Source organism: Dendrobates tinctorius, unplaced genomic scaffold, assembly GCF_039654945.1.
Source record: "Dendrobates tinctorius isolate UK_male_01 unplaced genomic scaffold, ASM3965494v1 ptg000071l, whole genome shotgun sequence".
NCBI lineage: Eukaryota > Metazoa > Chordata > Amphibia > Anura > Dendrobatidae > Dendrobates > Dendrobates tinctorius.
In genome coordinates this window covers 14,106,222-14,124,800 of record NW_027361739.1, presented here as the reverse complement: position 1 = coordinate 14,124,800, position 18,579 = coordinate 14,106,222, and the positions used below count along the sequence as shown (strand labels likewise).

Sequence of the window (18,579 nt, the reverse complement as noted above, 5' to 3'; positions counted from 1 at the left end):
GGAGTCATTTAACTCCAATAAGAAATTCTGAGTCAGTTGCCATTCAGGGTTAAACCAAATCAGAAATGCATAAATGGAGTATTTTGTCAACTAAAGATTCATAACTCCAGTTCATTCGAGAAAGCATTTATTTGAAAGTGCATCTCGACTTTTTTATCGCCGGGCAGTGTATGTCTATCACTCAGTACTGATTACTTTCCTGATATATCTTTATAGCAGTTGATGCTTAGTTTTTCAGACAGAGAGGGCCAAAATCTCTGCATAGTAATAGAGTTATCAGATTTATCCCTAGTAAACCAAGGACAGCAAGGCTAGTACACTTAAAGGGAACCTGTCAGGTCACCCCATGCCACCAGAGCCACCAGCAGTTGCGTCTGCATTTATAAATTCCCTGCCTAACAGTCCCTTTATTATATTAAGGGCCCATTACACATAGCGTTATCGGTAGCAATATCGCTGTAACGTCACTGGTTTTGTGACGCAGCAGCGATATTGCTAGCGATATCGCTATGTGTGATACTTACCTCCGACCGGCTCCCCCGCTGGCTATCGCTGATCGCGTGCGAACGTCCTGGACCATTTCTCGTCGGGCGCTTCCTGCTGGGCTTCCTGTGGCGCCGACGAGTGACGCGTGGACACGGGCGGGAGGACGTCAGGATCGCCTTGTCTGACAGGTAAGTAGCGACCCCCGACCGCTGCTATGTCGCTGGTGAGATCTGCCTGTGTGACAGCTCACTAGCGACCACTTAGCGATGCACCAGCGATCCATATCGTTGTCGGGATCACTGGTGCATCGCTTAGTGTAACGGTATCCTTACACACATAAACAGATCTTTACAAAAAGTATTTCTAAAGTCCGTTTATTATATGTAAATGAGAGCTTTCACTAGTCGACGGGCGTCAGTGTACCAGACTAGGCGGCACACTTAGATTTTATCACTCCCCTATGGGCGTGATAACATAACTTACAAGGGCTGGCGTGCGGCTTCTTTCTTCATTGATCATCTGAAGCCGGGTGTATGTGTCCAGGCTTCAGAGAGGCATACTGTGTATGATTGGAAGTCTTCTGCCAGAACAGCAGAATCCCCTCTGAAGTGATCCCATTTTGAAAATGACACCCATCTGGGAAATCATCTATGGGTGTAGTGACCATTTTCACTCCATGGATGATTTACAGAAACAAGCACGCAGTTGAAGTATTAGAACAAAATTGGCCAATATGCCATTGTAGTGCCCAATATAGTGCCCAATATATTGTGCTCAGTTTGTATCCCACCAATCCCATTCACTAAATAAACCAAATGCTTGAACGACAAATTGGTATAATGCTCCTGGGAATTTAACCCAGCTAATGATTGCAGCATTTAGAAGGCATGCAGAGAGAGCCTCCTCTGCCTTCGGATTGCCACCCACATGACGTAATCGCGGAGGCCTGATCGTTGCAATGGTGACCCGATTTTGTCATGAAGGCATCCAGGTCACCATGATCTAACAAGTTTGTGTGAAAGTAGACTGTCACTTCTAATGCACTGCAATGCTGGTGCCAAACAAAAGTGAAATAAAAGGTGATCAAAAAGATGAATGTAAATAAAAATGGTATAGCTGAAAACATCATCTTGTCCCGCAAATAACAAGCCACTATACAGCTCAATCAGTGGAAAAATATAAAAGTTATAGCTCTGAGAATAAAGCGCTGCAAAAATAATAATTTTTTCTATAACTTAGTTTATATTGTGTAAAAGCGCTAAAACAAAAAACTATATAAATGTAGTATCACTGTAGTCATACTGACCCGTAGAATTAAACTGCCTTATCAATTTTATCACACGCGGAATGTCATTAAAAAAATCCTCAAAAAACAATTCTGGTAGAATTCTGGAAGTGCTGGTATTTGTTCATTCTGCCTCCCAAAAATCGAAATAGAAAACAACCAAAAAATGTCATGTTCCCAAAAATAGTACTAATACAAATGACAACTCGTCCTGCAAAACATAAGCCTCACAAGACTATGTCGGCTAAAATATGGCAAAATTATAGCTCTCAAAATAGTTTTTGCAAAAAAAGTTTTTTTTAGTGGGCCACAGCAGCCAAACATAAAAACTCAATATAAATCTGGTATCGCTGTGATATCACCGACCTGAAAATTAAAGCAGTCTAATCACTTATACCGCACCAGAAATGGCGCAAAAAAAATAAATAGAACTAATTCTTCACCTTCTGTTGATTGCCTGTCAAAGATCACAATAAGGCTTGGCTCACATTTATCTTGCACTCTGCTCTGAGTGTTTACACCGGAGTTTCCATCTAAATCTCTGAAACACATGATTCAGACAGAACCCCCCACGCCAGATTCCCTATAACGAGGCAGATGGAGGCAATTCGAATGCCGACTGACCTGTGATCCGGTGGTGTCTGTCTTTTTTACGGTTTTGTGCACTTTTGAAAAGAAGGACACTACTGAACAGAGGCCAACTGAGTCCAGATTAACTCTGCTGCCTCATTATGTGAATGGGTCCCTCAGGGGTTTCATCAAAATCACGTCACTAGGAGATTTAACTTCGATTTAAAGTGTCTGGGTAGAGCGCTGGATAAATGTGATCCAAAATGTTAAGCAAAATATTCCCAATAAAAGCTTCAACTCAATCCATGAAAAACCAAGTTCACACACAGGTTCATCATCTGTTTTTGGAAATATAGGGGGCTTCCACGTTACTGGTAGTACAGAGGCTCGGGAAGAGCGAAACAGCTCTTCACTCTCCACTCTAGCTCAGCAAATTCTGCTCTCCCAAATCTAAATGCCCCTATCCTTTCTGAACCCCAGTGTGCCTAAACCACATTTAGCGTTCACATGTTTGGCATTTCTGTAGCGATGACAGCCCGTCTAATTTACAGGTGCATGTCTCCAGAAGCAGGAGCTGGTCACTACAACGTATTGGGCAATATAACGGTAGTTTTCAATTTTAACTCGGCAACATCCACTGATGCTTGTTTTTGGAAAACACCCATGGTGTCAAAATCGTCACTATACCTGTAGATAAATACACAAAGGAGTATAATTTCCAAAAAGAGGTCACTTGATTGGGGATTCTGCTCTTCTAGCACTTAGGGGCTCTTTGTGATGTCATGGGTGACTAGATACTCCGCCTCCAACAGGGCGAATTTCTATGACACCCGTGACCCTGGATACCACGCCTCCAGCAGGGTGAATTTAAACAATGAAACGTGCAGCCGGATACACCGCCTCCAGCAGGCGAATTTCAATAGTTACACGTGTATCTGGATACACCACCTCCAGCAGGGCGAATTTACCGAGATAAGGGAAACACCAGGGAAACCGATACAATGGAGGGCCCTGCAATAGGGAATGGGGACGTGGACACCTCCTGCACTCCCCTGAGTGCAGGAGTGTCTCTACACTCCTGACGGTCCCTAGGCAGGTTCCGCACCTGATGACGAGCAGGATACCTAAAAACCCTAGCTCACCCTGCACCTATCCCTTTCTAATGAATTGGACGGTGCAGAAACTAATCCCACCACTGCACTAAAACACACATAAGGAAAGTAACAAACAGGGAAAACCACTTAGCTTTGCTCTGTTGCTGTTGCTCCCAGCAACAGAGTCCAGCACCTGAGTGCAGCTTTCCTCCTGAATAGCTGCTACTTCCCCAAAGCTTTGTCAGAGCTGCAAGGAACTCCTCACTGTTGCTCTTTCCACACCAGGACTCTGACTGAGCTGCAAGGAACTCTTCTCTAGCTCCTTCCTCCACCAAGGATGGTTTGAAATGACCAATATCACCAACAGTGAGTGAGACCACCTGACTCTCCTTTATAGGCAAGAGCCAGAGCCATAACACCTGCTAGTGATTCCCGTGTAATAATACTAGCCACCACCGGGGGGCAAAACTAGAACTAAAGACACCATTGTGTAATGACTCTAATGGTCACCTGGGGCAAAACTAACTTTAAGCAAACAGCTTAAAGGAAAAAAAAAGATTACATGTGCTTTTATCTGTCACAATCCAGCATGGATCGTGACACTCTTTATATGGAGTCCAAAAACTATTCTTGGAAAATATGTGCTCCAGGAGGCAAAACTCGAGTCTCTCCATATGTATAAGCAGTACTGTACTGCCACATATTGGGTACTTCTACGTTCAGCTGAAATTGTGGGACAAATTTTGGTGCCATTGTTACCCATTTCCCAGTGTCAAAATGTAAAATCTGGGGCTAACACAATATTTTGGTGGTAAATATTATCACTACATGCCTAGATGAATTAATTAAGAGGTGTAATTTGTAAAATGGGGTCTTATATGTGGGGGTTCTACTGTTCTGGCACCTCAGGGGCTCTGCCAATGTGATATTGGACCCTCAAGCCAATCCAGCAAAATCTGAACTCCAATATGGTGCGTCTTCCTTTCTGAGCTTTGCACTGTGCCTCAAATGTAGTTTTCAACCACTTATGGGGTATCGGCGTACTCGGAAGAAATTGCACAGCAAATTTTGGGGTCCATATTCTCCTGCTATCCTTGTGAAAATTAAAAAATTTGGGGCTAAGCAACATTTTTGGGTATATATACACTGTGTTCCAAATTATTATGCAAATTATATTTTTCTCTGATTTTCCTAAATAGTCGGTACAAATGACAGTCTAATAAAAGTCATCACCCGTTAGAGTATACATCGAATTTTATTGAAGAAACCTCCCAATGATAACAGTATAATCTCCAAAATGACTAAAAACTCAAATTACACTGTTCCAAATTATTATGCACAGTAGAATTTCTAAACATTTGATATGTTTTAAAGAACTGAAAATGCTCATTTGTGGAATTTGCAGCATTAGGAGGTCACATTCACCGAACAAAAAAGCTATTTAACTCCAAAACATCCTAACAGGCCAAGTTACATGTTAACATAGGAACCCTTCTTTGATATCACCTTCACAATTCTTGCATCCATTGAACTTGTGAGTTTTTGGAGAGTTTCTGCTTGTATTTCTTTGCATGAAGTCACAATAGCCTCCCAGAGCTGCTGTTTTGATATGAACTGCCTTCCACCATCATAGATCTTTTGTTTGATGATACTCCAAAGGTTCTCTATAGGGTTGAGGTCAGGGAAAGATGGTGGCCAAACCATGAGTTTATCTCCTTTTATGCCTATAGCAGTCAATGACTCAGAGGTATTCTTTGCAGCATGAGATGGTGCAGTGTCATGCATGAAGAGGATTTTGCTCCTGAAGGCACATTTCTGCTTTTTATACCAATGAAGACAGCTGTCAGTCAGAAACTCTATATACTTTGCAGAGGTCATTTTCACACCTTCAGGAACTTTAAAGAGCCCTACCAGCTGTTTCACCATGATTACGGCCCAAAACATGACTCCTCCACCTCCTTGCTGACGTCGCAGCATTGTTGGGACATAGTGGCCATCCACCAACCATCCACTACTCCATCCATCTGGACCATCCAGGGTTGCTCGACACTCATCAGTAAACAAGACTGTTTGAAAATTAGTCTTCATGTATGTCTGGGCCCACTGCAACCATTTCTGCTTGTGAACACTGTCTAGGAGTGGCCGAATAGTAGGTTTATGCAGCACAGCATGCCTTTGAAGGATCCTACACCTTGAGGTTTGAGGGACTCCAGAGGCACCAGTAGCTTTAAATATCTGTTTGCTAATTTGTAATGGCTTGTTAGCAGCTGCTCTCTTAATCCGATGAACTTGCCTGGCAGAAACATTCCTCATTCTGCCTTTATCAGCACAAACATGTCTGTGCTCAGAATCAACCACAAATCTCTTAACAGTACGATGATCACGTTTAAGTTTTTGGGAAATATCTAATGTTTTCATCTCTTGACCAAGGCATTGCACTATTTGATGCTTTTCAGCAGCAGAGAGATCCTTTTTCTTTCCTAAATTCCTCGAAACCTGTGCCCTGCTTAATAATGTGGAACATCATTCTTAAGTAGTTTTCCTTTAATTGGGCTCACCTGGTAAACTAATTGTCACAGGCGTTTGAGATTGATTTCAGTGATCCAAAGAGCCCTGATACACAATAGCATCTATGAGTTTATTTGAAAAACAAGAAATTACATCTTTATGACACTTAAATCCAATTTGCATAATAATTTGGAACACAGTGTATATCCATTTGTAGAAACCATCCTCTTTTCCACTTCAGCTTTTTTTTACAGATGGTGTTATGATAGCATAAATAATTTGTTGAAATTTAATTGAATCCATTCTCACCTCTACCTGTGAAATGTTTCCCATGCCATTGGCTGCAACACAACCCCAAAGCTTGAATGATCCACCCCCAAGCTTAATGGTTGGTGAGATGTTCTTTTCCTGAAATTCTGTGCCCTTTTTATCCACAAATACCTTTTTGGTTCATGTGGCCAAAGAGTTCTATTTCCACCTCATCGGTCCACAGGACTTGTTTTGAAAATGCATTAGGATTGTTTAGAAGTTCTTTTTCCAAATGCTGTATTTTATGGTGAGGAAGCAGGAGAGGTTTTCCTGTGATGACTCTTCCATGAAGGCCATATTTGTGCAGGTGTCTGTGAACAGTAGAACAATGTACCACAACTCCAGACTGTGCTAAATCTTTCTGAAGATCTTTTGCAGTCAATCGGGGGTTCTGATTTGCCTCTCCAGCAATCCTACGAGCAGCTAACACTGAAATTTTGGTTGGTCTTTGAATTGTATCCTGTAAGGTTTCAACACTGTACAAATATATTAAGATATTAATTTAATTTCCATAAAGTCTTCCTGAATGAAGAGTAGCGTGTCTCCACTGCTGTGTCTCTCTAGCTCCATATTTTGTGGTTCTGAATAAACCGCTCACTTGTAATTTAATATGCTGTAAATGTAATTAATAATTTAATTACTCCTGCTTGTATGAAAGGTAACATTTATCTGTTCTCCTTCCCACAACTTTATGGTTGTTATCTAGAATTTGTTAAAGGGAATATCATGGGTTTACAGCGACAGAGAGGAGCCAGAAAACCGCTGCATCTGATTTCTCCTTCTCCTGCATGGATTAGAAGTACTTCACCTTCATATTAAACAGTGTAAATTTATTTTGGCAGTGCAGCAGTTAATTTGCTCAGTTGAGAGCTCCTGGAGCTAAGGCTCTCAGCTGTGCACTGTTAGCATCTCCCATCTCCTATATAATCTGGTTCCTGGCTAGCATTAATTGTAAGAGCTAGGCTACGCTGCATTTGCTGGAGATTGTTGTTGGTTATTATTGGAGAAGACGTTTCGTGGATTTATCTGTGACTGTTGCTAGGTTTTGAGTGTATGATAATTCAATTTCTTCACCAACTTTAGTTTAACCACATCCTCTACTCCCCGGTGTTTTCCTCTGTTACATGTAAGTGTATATTTGTATGTTTGGTAATTTTTGTTACCCCTGTTTGTATTACCTTGTTAGTCTGGATGGTTTATTACAGTATACTACTACTCCCCTCTTCCCTGAGTGGGTGAACGGTACAAACGGGGATATATAGAGCTCATGAATATGGAGGACTACATGGCAGCAGGTTTACTCGTCCTCTAGTGATAATCTTCTGCTGATAAAACAGTGATTTTATCAAAACTACTCTCTAAAGGCCCCTTTACATTTAGCGATGCACCAGCGATCCCGACAACGATACGACCCGGTCAGGATCGCTGGTGCATCGCTAAATGGTTGCTAGTGATCTGCCACACAGGCAGATCTCACAGCGATGAAGCGACGCAGCAGCCGTCGTTACCTTTCAGACGCGGCGATCCTGACATCCTCCCGCCCGCGTCCACACGTCGCTCATCGGCGCCACAGGAAGCCCAGCAGGAAACGCCCGACGAGAAATCAATGACAGACAGCGGGGGAGCCGGTCGGAGGTAAGTTTCACACATAGCGTTTTCGCTAGCGATATCGCTGCTGCGTCACCAAATCGGTGATGCTTTAGCGATATTGCTAGCGATATCGCTATGTGTAAAACCCCCTTAAGATTAGGTGACAAAAACATGGTGACAGATTCCCTTTAAGTTATCCTTATAATTGTAGGCACATGTAAAGGACAAAAAAGGGGCGTGTGTACTATGTGTGAGTGGCCTGTGTGGCATGTGTCCTTATGTTGTGATTGTCCCATGTGGCATGAGTCCAATATATGAGTGTCATGTGTCCTAATTATGATTGGCCCACGTGTGGTATGTGTCCTATCATGAGTGGTCCATATCTGGCATGTGTCCTATGTGTGAGTGGCCCATGTGTGGCATGTGTCCTATGAGTCAGTGGCTTGCATGTCACTGGTGGGTTATTAGCATGTGCATGTGAGCGCCCCCTGACGTAGGTTGCCGAAACGCGCATCGGGGCGGGCACCGGGTCTTTCCACTTGTCTGCGTGCACAAGCACAGATTAGGTAATGTAGGACTCATTTACCCTTTACAATATGGTCATGTGCAGTGTCCTGTTATGTACTACCACTTTTCTGAGTAGGTTATATTCCCATACATTATATTGAATGGTGGTTTTACTTTCTATGTTTTCCCTGCATGTGATATATTATTGCAGCATGTGTGTCTGCGTGCATAAGCACATACTAGGTAATATAGGATTTAATTTACTGTTTATAATATGGTCACCTGCTGTGTCCAATTATATGTTACTACTTCTTTGAGCAGTTTATGTTCCTACATATTATATTGAATTGTGGTTTCACTTTTCATGTTTTCCCTATATGGGATATATTGCTGCAGCATGTGTGGACCACGGTGCCTTGATATTTATATGACTAGTTATCAGCTATATTTTTATATCTTGTATTGTCACTTGCCCTGTGTCTAATAAAGCAGTTTTACACTTTGGCCTACATTGTCGTTTGGAAGGTTTTTTGTCTTCCTCCCCCCCTTTCATGTTAGTTTGACAATTGGTCTCATTACAGTCCACAGTATTACGAATGTTATGGGGTAATATTTGGTTATATTACATATATGATTATAAATACCCCATATGGTATGTATACTGGTGTGTGCTATTTTTTTCTTTTACTGAGTGTAAGTGGTGGATGAAGGGGTGCACATACACCTTTTGCAACAAGTCCTTCTGCGGTACACATCTACCCCTTGTATCGTAAAAGTCATATTGATGGATGAAAGCCTCTCGGGGTGATCTGCTATTAACGTCATTAAATGAAGTTACCTTATTGATTTTCTTGGAAAATAAAAGAAAGATTCTAAAACAAACAGCTTTTAGGAAATATTCAAGGGGATAAGACAGCATGAAACACAAAAGCCGCACACACATAATGATGGCGAACAAGGCAGTAATTAAGAGATCTTTTTATCTGTCAATTAAATTATCAACGAGAGAGAAGACATGACAGTAATGTGAGCGTGGCACACAAGGTTGGCATGCATAAAATGTAATGAGCTATTCGCAGTTCCACTGCACCGTCCATCGTCCATGTGCACTGACTCTTACATGTCATGGCTTCATGTTTGGTACAATCCATGTATCACAGTGCATAAGCCATTGTGACTGTAGTGCCCTATAACACAGATGTTACAAGATGAAAAACATGGCTACAGAGGCCTTACAGCAAGGACAACAGTACCTAAATGACAATAATAGCTATGGGGTGCCACAACAGCGATGGTCACTGGGTCTTCTTAACAATAGTAGCCACAGAACAACGGTGCCCCATAATCCTGTAATCACAGTGCCCCCTTAACCCTCATAGCTACAGTGCCCCCATAATCCTGTAGTCACAGTGCCCCCATAACCCTCATAGCTATAGTGCCCCTATAACCTTGTCAGGCTCGGACTGGCCCTTAGGACAACAGGGGAATCCCCCGGTGGGCCCCTGTGCAGATTTGGGCCCCCAACCCCACTATATGGGCCGGACATGGTATAATTCAATTGATTCACTCTGTACAGAAAAAGTAGCAACTCATCATTCATTTACCAAACTACGCAGTTTACTATTATATAGAGATCTAGGAAAATTTGTGAACGAAGGAAGTGTAATATTTGTATGGAGGTGAAAAGTGGGCTCCACCGTCAATGTTACTGGTGGGCCCTTAGCACCCCAGTCCGACACTGAACCTTGTAGTCATAGTGCCGCAATAACCATCATAGCTATAGTGACCCCCCATAAGAATGGGAACCACAGAGGTGCTCTAAACCCTTGCTATAGTTCCCCAATAACAAAGGAAAGGCATTCACAATGCCACCCATAACAATGGCTCCCATGGTCCACAGTGTTCCCCTTAAAATGATAGATATAGGTCCCAATTCATCAAGGTTTTTCCACAAGTTTTCTGGTGTAATAAACTTTCAAATGTTCCAATCCGGAAATTGTGCCAATACTTTGATACTTTGTTTTTACACCAGTACTGGCAAGCTCCATCAAAATAGGGGGGCATGGGCAGGACTGGACTGACCCCACTCCTCTACTTCAAGAAAAGTCTCCAATTGGAGTATATTTGTGGCGGCAGTGCATGGCACTTGTAAGATGCGCCTCGTTCATTAAGTGGCAGGCACTGATGTGCACAACATCGGTCTTCAAGTACTGGTGCCATAGTGTTTAAATAAAAGTGAAATCCACATTATGGTGATAAGAGTGTTCCCTAAAGCGCCAAAGTAATGGCAGCCATTGTGCATCCAGTTCCCCCATAATGGTGTCAACGATAGTAGCGGTGACTGCGGCATCCCCTACAGGGGAAGTGTGGTTTTACACTCTGACTATTCAAAATATAATCAACCATGATACAAATGGATAGGTCTGCTCCACCTCTGCTAGCACTGCGCCGCTCAGAATCATATAGGGGGTCCCAAACAGGGAGTCCGCCTCTAAAATGTCCATCTTCCCTAATAGGGCACATTTAAAGACAACATCTCTAAAATTGTAATAGTGTGATCTTAAGCTTCCGCTTAATGCACATATTTTGGTGAAGGACCAGATTTGCCATCAGGGACATCTATATATAACATCATGTTGAAAACAATATAATAGTGTACTGTGACATGTTCAGTCAATACAAAGAATGAGGTCAAAAAGGTCACCCGCTTCTATCCAGCCCCGAGAAGGCCCTGTCATTATCTGTGGTTTATGAGTCCTGCAATTCTCTATTAGTAGGCAAGACTGCAAGTAAAGTAAGACTATAACAGGCAAAAAAATAGATTTATGTATTTATTACTGTAAGATAGATAGATAGATAGATAGATAGATATGGGATAGATATGGGATAGATAGATATTAGATAGATAGATAGATAGATAGATAGCTAATAGATAGATAGATATGGGATAGATAGATAGATATGGGATAGATAGATAGATAGATAGATAGATAGATAGATAGATAGATAGATAGATATGAGATAGATATGAGATAGATATAGGATAGATATGGAATTGATATTGGATAGATAGATAGATAGATATGGGATAGATAGATAGAAAGATAGATAATGATAGATAGAAAGATAGATAGATATGAGATAGATAGATATGGGATAGATAGATATGGGATAGATACAGGATAGATGATATAATAGATAGATAGATAGATAGATAGATAGACTGATTTTTGGCAATATATAGATAAAGGGTAGTGGGTACATAGCTATAGTCAGACAGACTGGTTGATAAACAGAATGTATGAAATAGAAACATAGATGATATAGAAAGAAGAAATGCATTAAAAAGCAAAATAAATGGGATTAGAAAAAAGATAGTGTTATACATACATTATATATATATATATATATATATATACACTAGCTGAAGAGCCCGGCGCTGCCCGGGCATAGTAACTAACTGTGTTGTGGTTAGTTATAGCAAATTATAATTATCCTCCATCCCAGAGTCCCGTGCCCATATACCCATCATACATATCCTCCATCCCATAGTTGAGTGCCCATATACCCATCACACATCCTCCATCCTCCATCCCATAGTCCCATGCCCATATACCCATCATACATATTCGCCATCCCATAGTCGAGTGCCCATATACCCATCACACATCCTTCATCTCATAGTCCCATGCCCATATACCCATCATACATATCCTCCATCCCATAGTCCCGTGCCCATATACCCATCATACATATCCTCCATCCCATAGTCCCGTGCCCATATACCCATCATACATATCCTCCATCCCATAGTCCCATGCCCATATACCCATCACATCCTCCATCCCATAGTCCCATGCCCATATACCCATCATACATATTCGCCATCCCATAGTCGAGTGCCCATATACCCATCACACATCCTTCATCTCATAGTCCCATGCCCATATACCCATCATACATATCCTCCATCCCATAGTCCGTGCCCATATACCCATCATACATATCCTCCATCCCATAGTCCCGTGCCCATATACCCATCATACATATCCTCCATCCCATAGTCCGTGCCCATATACCCATCATACATATCCTCCATCCCATAGTCCCGTGCCCATATACCCGTCATACATATTCGCCATCCCATAGTCCCGTGCCCATATACCTGTCATACATATCCTCCATCCCATAGTCCAGTGCCCATATACCCATCATACATATCCACCATCCCATAGTCCCGTGCCCATATACCCGTCATACATATCCTCCATCCCATAGTCCAGTGCCCATATACCCATCACACATCCTCCATCCCATAGTCCCGTGCCCATATACCCATCATACATATCCTCCATCCCATAGTCCAGTGCCCATATACCCATCACACATCCTCCATCCCATAGTCCCGTGCCCATATACCCATCATACATATCCTCCATCCCATAGTCCAGTGCCCATATACCCATCACACATCCTCCGTCCCATGGTCAACCATTATGACATCATAATGAGCGGCGGGGCTTGCAACCTATGATGACATCAGCGTCGCCATGGCAAGCATTATGACATCATGAGGGGCGGGGCTTGACACACACACACTTTTTCCCCATTATGTAGATAGTGGCAAAATTGTTTGGTGAATTGGAAAGCGCGGGGTTAAAATTTCGCCTCATAACATAGCCTAGGACACTCTCGGGGTCCAGATGTGTGACTGTGCCAAATTTTGTGGCTGTAGCTGCGACGGTGCGGATGCCAATCCCGGACATAAACACACACATACATACATACATACATACACACACATACACACACACACACACACACACACACACACATACACACACACATACATACATACATACATACATACATACACACACACACACACACACACACACACACACACACACACATACACACACACACACACACATATACATACACACACACACACACACACACATACATACATACACTTGAGCTTTATATATTAGATATATATGTTTATGTAGTATAAAATCGAAAAAGGTACATGATAGATAGACATAAATAAATAAATATAAGGCAGAGACTGATAATGTCTGATATATAAGTATGCAATAAATAGAAAAGAAATACATAGATATGTGATGAAATACAGACAGACGACAGGTGATAGGTAGGTGCTGTAGATACGATAGATACTGTCCATACATTCAGGCTATGAATGCTTTTACAGACCTCCCTCTTATTTTTGCAGTGACAGGCTGTCACTCCGGCCCCTGTATAATCTAGGATGGCTCCCTGGTCATCAGTACATGACATCTGCAGCCTGTTACCCCACATTTAGGACCCTCCAGTGCTGGTGATGCTGCTGGTAGTAATGGAGGTGCATACAATGAATCATGCCCTCTCCTCACCTTCTGGGAGCTGAATGACTGTGTCCAGTGATATAAAACCAGCTTGTCCTTGGCTTTGAGGTTGGGTTTTGAGACTTCAGCATCTTCCTTCCCTTCATGGGTTTTCCCTGCATCATTTTCTATTGCAGAAATAGGCCACCAGCTGCAATTTGTGGGAGTTAGATTGCTGGCAGTAGCCATGACAGCCTGAAACAGAAGAAAGGAGGCTGCTCCTGAGCTGCTGCTCCAGCAATAGCATCATCACATGGTTCTGTGGCCACCACCAGTAGCAGGGGGCCTCCTATTCTTCCTCATCATCATCAGCACCCTGCACTGCCATCAGCACCAGGAATCTCTCTGAATGCCAGCCTCACTGATGTCTATGTGCATCAGCAGAAATCATCACTGCCCTCATTACTGGTTCCTCAGCCTCCCCCAAGGTCACTCCTTGTGTGCTGTGTAATTATCAGGGATTATTAATGACAGTAATCAGGGTGCGAGGATGTCATGTGACCCAGTATACAAGGCAACCCCAGGTCTCCAGTGAGAATTGGAATATTCACATGAATATGTATGTGGCTGGGATTGGTGGAGTTTTGTGACGTGTAATCTGGAATACCAAGATTACATGACAACGATGTGATAGATTATTAGATTGAGGGGCAGAATTGCAGGATGGGTCAGGGCAGTACCGCGGGATGGTGCATAGACACAACAATACTCTGAGGAGCAGAGGGTTTGTTACAGTTGAATCCGGTCTAGAGAATATCACATTGGCAGGCTAAGGGCTCATACTCACATGCGAGAAACTCAAACGACTCTCGCATGTCAAAACCCGGCAGTCGGATCAGAGTGTGCGGCTCCATGTATTTCTATGCAGCTGAACGCTCCGATCCCAGTGCCGGCGGCAGTGCCGGGTGTTGACGTGCGAGACTCATCTGAGTTTCTTTCATGTGAGTATGAGCCCTAAGGTTTGGGCTACATATGTAGACCAGCAAGAAGACTGCGTGATGCACTTTGTCCTGCGACCATAGTCGCACGTATGTTTTGGTCGCACTTGTCCGAGAAATGCAGAGGATTGTCTACCATGGAAAGCACCAGTTAGGCTATACATGGAAATCTCTCGCTATGGGCTCCTTCACACAACCGATTATTTCGGATTAGGATTAGTGTTGTCTGTGGTTTTCACGGATAGTACTTGTACCCATGATACTGTAGGGGGTTGTGCACATGCCCGATTTCTTCCTCGGACTGAGTACCCAGGGAAAAATCGGAGACATGGCAGATTTTAATCTCAGTGTTGTCTCTAAAACATTCAGTCCGATTTAACTGATAGAATGGACAAGGTGGAGAACCTTTTTTTTTTTCTCTCCACCTTCAAGAAAGTGAGGCCACTCTGATCAATGTGTGATCAGAATAAATCGGGCTGTTTTTCTCAAATGGAGTGAAAACGGCCGTGCGAACCTACATTATGGCTGAGAATCTTTCCAGTCACTGACAGCAAGCAAAGATCTTGAAAACAGTGAAGATCTGAAACTAAATGTATGGAATAAATTTACAGAACTGATTCTCGTACCATTCTAAGGCTTCAGTTTGTCTGTTCTGTTTAGAACAGACGGAACAGATAAATGGTATTAGCATCCTATACGGTCCTGACCCAGATAAATGCATTGGGGCCCAATGATGTATATGGGATCCGTCTGGTTTCTGGCACATACTGGACCCCAGATGGACCCCATATACATCAATGGGCCCCACTGCTTCTCTGTAGCAGGACCAGATAGGATAATAGCACTTATCTGTTCTAAACAACATGATATTATGGTATTGGCATATGGCCATATGAAAATGTGGAGCTCCACTTTATATGAGGTTGTGTGATGTCTCATAGCCAACATGTTTCCTACTGAACCTGCACTCAAAGAGATGGACAGGGGCGTAACTATAGTTAGTGCAGGGGTTTAAGTTGCACCCAGGCCCTGGAGCCTAGGGGCGCCCAAAATGTCCCATTTGAGAAGACCAAAACTCTTAAAGACCTATAATAGATTGGGGCCCTGCTGGAGATTTTGTTTTGGGGACAATGAGCTGCTACTATGTTACTTAGCTTAGGCAGCTCTGCTAAGTAGTTCATGGACTACGATGGACGCCACCAGTAGCCCCAACAACAGGTGGTTCCTTCTACTCCACCAATGAGCAGGTCGGTCTCCCTAAGTCACCGAAAAGTGCTCCCCTTCTTGCCACCTACATGGCTAATGCTCTCCTCATATATTGCCGTCAGTTGCATGCTACTTATATTGGTTCTAAACTACTGGACCACCATGTATTAAAAGGCAAAAAAAAATTCACCTCCCAGGCCAGTGCTGCTCTTCCATACTCAGCGCTGCGTCCCTTGTATCCGAACTTGATCACTGATTGGCTTCACCGTTTCTTCAGCTTGGGCTAATTGTGAGCACTGTAGCCTATCGGCAGCTACTGATTGGCTGCAGCGTTACCGTAACGCACCAGATGGATGCTGTGCTCAGCTGACTGGCATAGGGATACAATGGGAGTACAAAGGTGCGGCATTACTGCGTGAGCGGAATATCGCTTTTTATTTTTATTTAATTACCAACCTTCAATCCTTTCTGCCATCTACTAGTATGGATGGCAGTGATTTCTGGATAGTATATAAAAGTACGTTTTTTTTCCAAAATAATGGGCTACAAGGACAATGTTTCAAATGACTTACTCAATTAAATATTATGAGATGTCTCCTGCTAGTCTGATTTAAAAACTGAAAATATGTAAAATCTAACTGTAAAAAAAAAATAAAATCTGCAGAATTCATTACAATTTGTCATTTTCCATTTCCAGTAAACATGTAAACTATGAAGATTTATACTCTGGTTAGATGGTGCCATCATGTGGTGAAATATGACATAAATATACTAGTCAGTCACTCATTAAAGGGGTTGTCCAGGACACAAATAAGAATGACCTATTCTTAGTCCCTTAAAAAGGGTTTTCCTGGGAATAGGAAAATATTAATAACTAATGAAAATTCCATTATAAAAAGCTCCTGAATATTTTTAATTAGCAACTCACAATCGTGAGATAGGTAATCACTATAAAATGAAAATGTCCGTCATCTTGTTACACTGTTGTTACTCCTTTGTGTGTAGGAAAATGTGCTCACTATGGATATTAGGATGTTATACTGGAGAAACCAGGAGTGCTGAGGTAAGAAGAGGCTGCTAACACTGCTCTCCACTGTGTCTATCTGATCTAATACTGGATATATCAGTGGCGCTGAGGTAAAAAGAGGTTGCTCACACTGCTGTATACCCTTTCTATTTGATCTAAAATGGAGATACCAGAGGTGCTAAGGTAAGAAGAGGCTGCTCACACTGCTGTCCACCCTCTCTATTTGATCTAAAATGGAGAAACCAGGGGTGCTGAGGTAAAACGAGGCTGCTCACACTGCTGTTTAGCTGATCTAATACTGGAGATAACAGGAGTGCTGAGGTAAGAAAAGGCTGCTCACACTGCTGTCCACCCTGTCTTTCTGATCTAATACTGGAGATATCAGGGGTGCTGAGGTAAGAAGAGCCTGCTAACATTGCTGACCACTCTGTCAACAGTGGCATGTAAACGTTTGGGCACCCCTGGTCAAAATTACTGTTATTGTGAACAGTTAAGCAAGTTGAAGATGAAGTGATCTCTAAAAGGGCAAAACTTAAAGATGACACATTTCTTTTTTATTTTAGGCGAAAAAAGTCACTTTTTACATTTTAAAAAATGATAAAAAGGAAAGTGAGCTGCTGCAAAAGTTTGGGCACTCTTGGAGACTTATGTGCTCAGATAACTTAGACCAAGGTTTCATACCTTTATTAGCCTGTCAGGGTTACGGCTTGTTCTCCATCATCGTTAAGAAATGCCAGGTGATGCAAATTTCCCAGATTTATAAAAACCCAGCCTCCTCTAACCTTGTGCCAAAATACAGCAGTCTTGGGTTCTTCTAAGCAGCTGCCTAGCACTCTGAATATAAAACTGGTTGAGGCCCACGAAACAGGAAAAAGCTATAAGAAGATAGCAATCCATGTTTAAGTTTGTTTTTTCCTAAGGTCGAAATGTAATTAAGAAATAGCAGTTAACAGCAACAGTGGAGGTCAAGATAAGGTCTGAAAGACCAAGCAAAATTTCAGTGAAAGCTGTTCATAGGATCGCTAGACAGGCAAATCAGAACCCCTGCTTGACTGCAAAAGATTTTCAGAAAGATTTAGCAGACGCTGGAGTTGTGGTAGATTGTACTATTGTTCAGACACATGCACAAATACAGCTCTGGCAAAAATTAAGAGACCACTTCCAAATGTTCAGTTTGTCTGATTTTTCTCTTTATAGGTATATTTTTGAGTGAAATGTAAATTGTTCTTTTAGTCTACAAAGTTCTGACAACATGTCTCTGAATGTCCAAGCAATAATTTTCTTTTTTTTTTCTGAAAAGGAGAAATGGTCAAAATTAAAAGCAACAACTGTGCTTCCAGACCTCAAATAATGCTGAGAAAACAAGTTCATAATCATCTAGAAACAACAATACTAATGTTTTAACTCAGGAAGAGTTCAGAAATCAATATTTTATGGAATAACCATGATTTTTAATCACAGCTTTCATGTGTCTTGGCATGCTTTCCACCAGTCTTTCACACTGCTTCTGATGCAAAAATTTAAGCAGTTCGTCTTTGTTTGACGGCTTGTGACTATCCATCATCCTCTTGATTACATTCCAGAGGTTTTCAATGGGGTTCAGGTCTGGAGAATGGGCTGCCCGTGACAGGGTTTTGATGTGGTGGCCTCTTAATTTTTGCAAGAGCTG

General features: G+C 42.2%; 1 protein-coding gene across 2 annotated transcripts in view; it reads right to left on the bottom strand.

Moving 5' to 3' along the window:
* The window catches only part of GDAP1L1 (ganglioside induced differentiation associated protein 1 like 1), a 114,621-nt gene extending 100,461 nt beyond the window's left edge, over nucleotides 1-14,160 (bottom strand). Inside the window, exon 1 of one of the 2 annotated variants that reach the window (XM_073582419.1) lies at nucleotides 13,749-14,160. In XM_073582419.1, coding sequence (XP_073438520.1) covers nucleotides 13,749-13,928 — 180 coding nt within the window. In that variant the 5' untranslated portion in view covers nucleotides 13,929-14,160. The remainder of the gene's footprint in view (nucleotides 1-13,748) is intronic. The other variant, XM_073582418.1, reaches the window with a different exon arrangement.
* Between the last annotated feature and the right edge of the window lie 4,419 nt (nucleotides 14,161-18,579).